The sequence below is a fragment of the Orycteropus afer genome, unplaced genomic scaffold, assembly GCF_000298275.1.
Source record: "Orycteropus afer afer isolate SDZICR_OR568_19922 unplaced genomic scaffold, OryAfe1.0 scaffold00005, whole genome shotgun sequence".
NCBI classification, from domain to species: Eukaryota; Metazoa; Chordata; class Mammalia; order Tubulidentata; family Orycteropodidae; genus Orycteropus; species Orycteropus afer.
Window position 1 is genome coordinate 9,222,994 of NW_006921592.1, and position 8,919 is coordinate 9,231,912.

General features: G+C 39.1%; 1 protein-coding gene across 1 annotated transcript in view; it reads left to right on the forward strand.

Moving 5' to 3' along the window:
- PCSK5 (proprotein convertase subtilisin/kexin type 5) overlaps nucleotides 1-8,919 on the forward strand; it is a 600,269-nt gene that overhangs the window by 542,988 nt on the left and 48,362 nt on the right. Inside the window, exons 29-30 of the mRNA XM_042780610.1 lie at nucleotides 1,167-1,250; nucleotides 3,867-4,062. Coding sequence (XP_042636544.1) covers nucleotides 1,167-1,250; nucleotides 3,867-4,062 — 280 coding nt within the window. The remainder of the gene's footprint in view (nucleotides 1-1,166; nucleotides 1,251-3,866; nucleotides 4,063-8,919) is intronic.

The window sequence follows — 8,919 nt, forward strand, 5'->3', positions numbered from 1 at the left end:
TAGTTGTATAGGTTGCAGATCGGATGGTATACCAGTTGCGAGGACTGATTGTTTCCATTAATTTTGGTTTTCTTCTTTCTTCTTTGCTCTTGACGAGGAGAGACCCATCCTTGCATCTAGATGGCAGCTTGCTAGCTTTTAAGATCCCAGTCGCTACTCGCCAAAGAGGGAGGTGGAACAATGTTTTGTATATTATGTTATGCCAATTGAGCTTGATGTCCCCTGTGACTGTGATCCCAAGCCCACAGGATCAACTACTCAGTCGCTCTGGGTAGCTGGCTGTGACCAAGCAGTGACCACAACCTTGCCCCTTGTCAGTAGAGCTTTAGTAGTGATCTCAACATGTATTGGTTGAGTGATGTCATTGGGGCTGTTGTGTAGTCTTTGAAACTGTCCCATATAGTTGCTAAAGTGACCACCAGAAAAGCTTACCCACTGAATGCTTTTGGAGGATTAAAGAGGGAGGAAACCCCTCGAATCAATGGTATGTTAATCTGAGACAACCCACTTCAAACCTAAATAACCAGAAAGCTCAAGGATGGATCCACTATTGTAACGGTTAACACTGATTTGGGATAAATTTAACATGAGGTAATTTAGGTTGCATTCCACAGTGGCTACTCTGATGAAACACAAGAGACCCAAACATTGACTGATAATGAAATACAGTTTTCAAAAAATGAAAAAGAAAGAAAACTGTCACTCCACAAGAGATCCACAAATACTCAGTTATCACTTTGGAGCAAAGAGAAGGGGTCACATAAGAATCTGGGGGGAAGGACTGATTATCTTTCACTTACAAACTCATTCACATATGTGTACACATACTTTCACATATTTTTAATATATGAACGATGTAGCATTTTTTAGTCCAAATATTGCCCACAGAGAATTCAAGACAGCCTGGTAAGATAACACATTCTCTGTCACTGGATGTTTGCAAGAAAGTCTCGATAGTGAGAGGGCCAATTGTTGATAAGTAAGAGTAAAAGAAAAAGTGAATGAAGTCCACACAGTAGGCAGTAGGCAGTTAGCAAATATAAAATTGAGATTCTGCTTTGGGCAGGAGAGGAGACAATCTTACCCATGAATTCTTTCGTGAGCACTGCAATATGGGGAGCCTATTCAAAGAGGAAGATTGACTTGTTTTTTCTTTCCTTACACAGACATCTTGAGAAAATACCAGCTTTGTCATTCTTCTTGTGAAACGTGTAATGGGTCTGCCACTCTGTGTACTTCATGTCCAAAAGGTTAGTGTGTAACATGATGGGAAGGTAGTGGTCAACTCAATTAACTGGAACATAGGTATACTGGCTTCTTCTTTTCTATGAACTGCTGTATGGAAAATGAATTTGCTCTGTAAACTTTCACCCATATCATGATAAAAATTAAAAAAAAAAAAAAACACTTTCAGAGTCACCAGCACCAACAATCAATTGATCTTCTTAACCTTTCCTTGTCTCTGATGCCTTTCCCTTATCGTGTGCCCCCTTCCCTCTTTCCCCTCCTTACAATCATGAAAACCAGTGGCCTGGTGGCCAACTCTGCCTCATGGTGACCCCACGTGTCATAGAACTGTGCTCCACAGGGTTCTCAATGGCAGGTTTTTCAGGAGACCACCAGGTGTTTCCCCTGAACTCTAACCTCCAAACTGGTGGTTGTGTCCTGGGCAGCATGGATGCTGCAGTGCTTGGCCACTAAAGGTTGGCAGTTCAAACTCACCTAGAAGTGACTCAGAAGAAAGACCTGGTCACCTACCTCCAAAAACTCAGAGCCAGGAAAGCCTATGGGACGTAGCTCTACTCTTGACACATGTGAGGTCACTGTGAATCAGCATTGACTCCATGGTGCCATACTACTTTCCCCCAGCCATTGCATCATATTACAGTCCCACTAACAGTGGGGGAAGGTCCACATTTCCCCATGTCCTTGACATATTGGCTTCTTTATGTAAGGAGGTTTGTAGGACCTTGATCAAGTCTCATCACATGTTCCTATCATAATGGCTACCCTAGAGAAATACAGGAAGTCAAACATTGACTATAAATGAAAACTGATTTTCAAAGGATAAAAAACAAGGGGGAAAATGTTTACTAAAAGGCATAATGAAGCTATCAGGTGACTTGGCCACAGAATTTGCTGGGCTCTATGGGTGTCTACAGTCACTCTGATAGCACAACGGTTAAGGCATTGGGCTGTTAACCAAAAGGTTGATGGGTCAAACTCACCAGCCGCTCTAAGGAAGAAAGATGAGATAGTCTGCTTCTGTAAAGATTTACACCCTTGGAAACCCAACGGGGGTTGCTATGAGTCGGAATCGACTCGTTGACAGTGAGTTTGGTTTGGTTAAACCCTGCAGGGCAGTTCTGCTCTGCCCACTAAGGCTGCTATGAGTCAGAATCAACTCCATGGCAGTGGGTTTGGGTTTGGTTTATGGGTGCCTGATATTTTTAGAGTTCCTTTACATTAACCAAAACAAGATAGAAAACAGGTGGAAAATGTAAATAGCCTGCATGTTATTTCTTTCTTCATCACTGATACTGAATTTAGGGAGAAAAAAAACAGCAAGGGCAGCAATGTAACAACTCAACTAATTATTAAATCCTTCATCATTTGTAACAACAGAACACTAGAAATAAAATAACTTCCCAGAATTAGGGGAATATTTTGTTAACATGATGCATTAACATAAGGAATGTTATGATCCCATTAAAATGATCATTATGAAGCCCATGTTGGAATGTGCAGTGTTAACAGTAAAATGTGATGCAAAAACAAGAACAAAACACCTTGATGCCAACTCATGGTGGCCCCACAGGTTTCAGAGTAGAACTGTGCTCCATCAGGTTTTCAATAGCTATAATCTCAGGAAAGGAGATTGCCAGGCCTTTCTTCCATGGCACCACTGAACAGATTTGAATCGCCAACTTGTCAGAGAGCAAACCATTTGCACCACCCAGAGATCTTCATAGGTGTGCCATGATCATAAGCATATAAAGTATCAAAGGTTACGCTCAAAAACTGAAGGAACTGTCTTAGACTTTGAGGGATGGAATGATTTTTATTTTGTCTTCTTTCATAATGGTGTTATCTGTTGTTACTGATGTTTCAGTTAAAAATAACTACAGGCATACCTCATTTGATTGCACTTCACTTTATTGTACTTTGCAGATACTGACTTTTTCACAAATTAGAGGGTTGTGGCAACACTTTGTCAAGTAGATCTATCAGTACCGTTTTTCCAGCATGTACTCACTTCATGTTTCTGTGTCACATTTTGGTAATTTTCACAATATTTCAAGCTTTTCACAATGCTGATGCACACTTAATAGACTACGATATAGTGTAAACATAGCTTTCATATGCACCGGAAAACCAAAAAAGAAAAAAAAAAATTGTTGGCTTGCTTTATTACAATATTTGCTTTATTATCTGTAACCAAACCCACAGTGTCTCTGAGGTATGCCTGTCGATGGACAGTCTGTTAAGGAGGAGCTGAGTGGAACAATTACAATACACTGGTGTCCAAATAAGATAGGTGTTGGAAAAGCACAGGCATAGGCTGTTCCAGTAAAAGCAATTAACTCAGCAAAGCCAAGCCCTATAGTAACCCATGCTTAGCATTAGTAGCAAAGGAAAAGGATGAAAGTGTCCTGTTGTCAGCTCCCTTTCTGGAAACTTAACTCATCCTGGATGACTCAGCATCACTAGTAAATACTTTGGTAAGCCTGAAACAACTACGCTAGATACTCAGGGTCTCTGAAAAGTTAAAATCACCCTGGTGAGTATCAGTTCTCTGCGTGAATGTGTGCCCATCAGGACAGACACGTGATAGTCGTTATCTGTCCTGTTCCCTGTGTTTCCAGGTACGTACCTGTTGGCTCAGGCCTGTGTCTCCTCCTGCCCCCAAGGCACATGGCCCTCAGTGAGGAGTGGCAGCTGTGAGAACTGTACAGAGGACTGTGCCTCTTGCTCGGGAGCCAATCTTTGCAAAAAGTGTCGCACTCGGCCTGACCACCCTCTCTTCCTCCATGATGGCAGATGCTATTCCAAGTGCCCTGAGTAAGTTTCCCTCTCATTTTTATTTCCTATTAATGTTCATTCTACTTTGCGGGCAATTCCTTCCTATTCATCAAAGAACTGTTCTCCTCCCTGGGTTCACATAATGCCCTTTCTGGACCACTTGACCACACTGTTGACCACAGCAGCCAAAACTTGCATAATGTAAGATGTAGACCTCTGCCTTGAGATTACTATACGTATAGACTTTTGCTTATGAAAATATATTCTTTTTCCATCTTGTACTACTAACAAAGTGTTATCAGCTTTTTTTTTTTTTTCCCCTCCTCAAAAAAACTAAGGCTGTGATAGACTGCAGAATGCATGGTTCTTGTCCAAATGTTCAAAATCAGTGAGGTATTCATTATAGATAATAAGTAAATAATACCAAGAAAAAACACAGTCATTACTGTGGAGTCAATTTTGATTCATGGTGACCCTATGTATTAGAGAGTAGAACTGTTCCAGAGGGTTTTCTTGGATGTGATCTTTCCAGAAGCCAATGGCTAAGCCTTTCTTCCATGAGTCCACTGGATGAGTTCAAACTGCCAACCTTTCTTTTGTTTAGGAGTCACACAGAAACTATTTGTGCTACAACTTAAATAAATAATAATACCTGGTTAGTTATTTATCAATGCTGGATGTTTTCCTCAATCCCATGTTTGTAATTCCTATGCTTTTCCTAAGGAGCTCTGGTGGTACTGTGGTTAAGGCATTGCTGTGCTCACCAAAAAGTTAGCAGTTTGAATCCACCAGCCATTCTGTGAGACAAAGATGAGGCAGTCTGCTTCTGCAAAGATTTACAGCCTTGGAAATCCCATGGGGTTAGCCATGAGTCAGAAGCAACTAAATCGTAGTGGGCTTTGCTCTTCCTATCAATAGTGTGACCTCCAGGATTTACCTGAAAATAAGTAGGTGGGTCTTAAAAGTTTGCAAGCTGCCTTCCAAAGCAATGTAATTAGTCCCTACTTATCTAGAGCAACAGGGGACAAAGGAGAATCAGAAATAAGAGGAGGATGTGGAACGTGTAGCTAATTGCCTCCATAAACAACTGCTTCCTCTGCCATAAGGCCAGAATAACTGGATGGTGCCCAGCTACCATTACCGAACATTTTGATCTAAGATTCCATAGAAGGATCCTGATCAAACAGGGGAAAATGCAAAATAGAATTCCAAATTCTTATGGATTATAGACTTTCAGGAGCCATGGATTGTGGATGAACCTTTAAAACTATTGCCCTGAGATAATCTTTAAACTTTAAATGAAAAAATATCCTGTGAACTCTTCTTAATATCAAACAATAATTTAGCTTAACTAGTAAAAAAGTTCTACCTGAACATTGTACTCTTTTAGGAACTATCTATAGGAGATCAAATTGACAACAACATGAAAGATTAGATAAGATCCTTAGTGGGTAGTGAGTTTATGTTAATGAAGAAAGAACAACTCAGGAAAGGAGGGTGAGAATGGTTGCACAACTCAAATAATGTAATCAATGTCACTACATGTATATGTAGAAACTGTTGACTTGGACATAACCATAATAAATATCTATGCATCCAATGAAAGAGCACCAAAATACATAAATCAGACTTTAACAAAATTGAAAAGACAAATAGATGACTCCACAGTCATAATAGGAGACTTTAACATACTGCTTTCAGCTAAAGATAGAACTGGAAAGAAACTCAACAAAGATACAGAAGAACTAAACAATACTCTACCAACTTGACCTATAGACATCTACAGAGCACTTCACCCAACAACAGCACAATATACATTGTTTTCCAATGCACATAGAACATTCTCCAGGATAGACCATGTTAGGTCACAAAAGCAAGCCTTAATAAATTTAAAAACATTGAAATACTGCAAAGCATCTTCTCAAATCACAGTGCTATCAAATTAGAAATCAACAATAGGAAGATCAATGGAAAAAGAGAAAACACATGGAAACTGAATATCATCTTCCTTGAAAACAACTAGGTAATAGAAGAAATAAAAAATTAAATAAAAAAATTCCTTGAATCAAATGATAATGTAAACACAACATACCAAAATGTTTGGGACACAGCAAAAGCAGTGATCAGAGGCCAATTTATAGCAATAAATGTACACATCAAAAAAGAAGAGCCGAAATAAACACCATAACCCAACATCTCAACAATTAGAAAAAGAGCAGCAAAAGAAAAAAAGCCTTCAGTCACCAGAAGAAAAAAAATAATAAAGATTCCAGCAGAAATAAATGAAACAGAAAATAGAAAGACTACAGAAAAAAATCAACAAGACTAGAAGTTGGTTTTTTGAAAAGATTAATAAAATTGACCAAAAAAAGAAAAAAATGAAACTTGATTTGGTATTTGTTTTGCTGTATATATTCTTAAAAATAGTAACAAAATAAAATTGAAAAATAAATAAATAAGAATTTAGCAACAAACAAAAAAACAAAAACAAACTCACTGCTGTCGAGTCGAATTTGACTCATAGTGACCCCTCCTTGGGTTTCCAAGGCGGTATCTCTGTAGAAGTACATCACCCAATCTTCCTTCTGAGGAGTGGCTGGTGGGTTTGAACTGCCAGCCTTCTGTTTAGCAGTCAGATGCCTTAGGCACTACCCTACCAGAACTCCCAAACAATCGAAATACCAAGTAAAATGACTGAGACATATGGGATTTCTTATCTCACTTAATCTGAAGTTTGGAAATCCAGTATTGGCTACTTCAGTGGCCATAATGTCATCAAAACCCCACAGTCTGTCCATTTTATGACTGAACCATCCTTAGCTTGTCCTCTCCAGCCAGCTCCTCTCCTGATACCAAGCTCTCTGTTCAAGCTCTAAACATGCAGCCACAAAAAGGCTCTCCTTGTTTACATCTTTTTAAAAGAAAAGAAAAATTTCTAAGATTTCTCTACTCATCTTATTGGCCATACCCTTTTAGCAGAGTTACCCCTAATTTCCCTCATCTCCCTTTCTTCATCTCTAAGCAACCACTAATCTACTTCTCTCTCTGAGGATTTGCTTCTACAGGACACTTCATATAAATGGAATCATACAACATGTGGTCTTTTGAGAGTAGCTCTTTCACTTAGCAAAATGTTTTCAAGGTTCATCCTAAGCTCAGTATTTGAGAAGAGATTAATAAAGAAAAGCTCTTCAAGTATTTTGTCAAACAAAGATTAGATGAAGGGGAAGTAAAGGTCAGAGTAAGAGATCACAATGGGAAAAAGTAGTATCAGGAGAGACACAGAGTCAGCAGTCAGCCAAGTTCTTATAGTAAAACAAAGGTGAAGGCCAGAAATCTACTTACCATAGTCAATCATTGCTGCCTCGTTAACCTTTCCCATGGTAGGTTGAACCAGTTGCCATTATTAACTAGTTGCCTTACTTATTTGATCGTTACCATCTTTTCCCAATTTCCTCTTGGACTTGATGGACAATGCATTAAAACAAGGAAGAAAGAGATGCATTTTGCCCACACTAATTAGTTTACCTGGAGCTCCAGTGGCTTAGTGGTTAAAGCTTTTGCCTGCTAACCATAAAGTTGGTGGTTCAAATGCATCAGTTGCTCCATGGAAGAAAGATAAGGCAGTCTACTTCTGTAAAGATTTACAGCCTTGGAAACCATGGGGCAGTTCTACTCTGTCCTAAAGTGACTCTATGAATCAGAAACAACTCAATGGCAGTAGGTGAGAATTAGCTGACCGTTCAATACTTCTTTCCTCCAAGACTAGAGTTAAACCACAGTGGAGCACTAGGCAGATACACAGCAGCCAAGATAGTTTGTAGTTTTGAGCAGTAGGGAAGCTCCTGTAGTCCCAGCCTGGTGAAAATGATTAATGTACCCTGCTGCTAATCAAAAGATTAGAGGTTCGAGTCCATTCAGAGGTGATTTGAAAGAAAGGCCTGGGAATCTACTTCTAAAGTTTCAGTCATTGGGAACCCTAGTTTGAGCATGGTCAACACTGAGCACAGTTCTACCGTGACACACATGGGGTCACCATATGTCAGAGTCAACTCGACAGCTAGTTTTTAGAGAAGCTCCTAGCATGACCTGAAAATCCTGAAGGCTATGAAAATAGAAGTATGTGACTTGATGAGTGATCTCATTACTTCAGGGTCCCTCGTCTCTGTGTTTACAAAAAAAGCAAGGGAGACAGATCTGACAAACATATACTAACCAGCTTGCCTTGAGAGGCATTGTTGATGTTTCTGAAAAATCACCCTTTTGGGTATGATCCATCCTAGAGTAGCAATAAGATTTATAACAGAACAGAACCTGCAATGACATGGCATCAAAGTATTCAGAATTATTTATAAGTCAGCAATAGTGGCCACTGCTTTTTCAGCTATGGTATATGGCATACATTTGTGAAAGAAGAAAGAACTGCATAGTAACATTTATCATTATAGTGATTGTTTAAAAGGCAACAAATTATTTAAGATGTTCTCAAATTCACGAAATATGAACATATTTTAGGCTTTGGTGTGAGAAAATCAGTCTTCCTTTAAGCTCTTGCTGTCACTATCTTAGAAGAAATATAGAAGACGTTCCAGAACCTTCTGCGTCTGCATTGCACGTATTTATATGAGCATAAGACTTCAATGTAAAGTACTTTGAATTTAACAAGCCAATACATGTGGCCATTTCTTCTCAAAAGAAATTATATTTGTCTTCGTAAATAAAAATAACAGTGAAATAAAGCATTAACAAAAAGGTTTTGTAAATGCAGGGAGAAGACAGCAGGACAAATCATAGTGTGGGTCTAAGTGGAGAAGGCTGCTTTCAGAAAAACACCTTCTCATGTTGCCTTCTGGTTGCCTCCTGGTAGAGCCTCAATGGATTTTTTTTTTTTTTTTT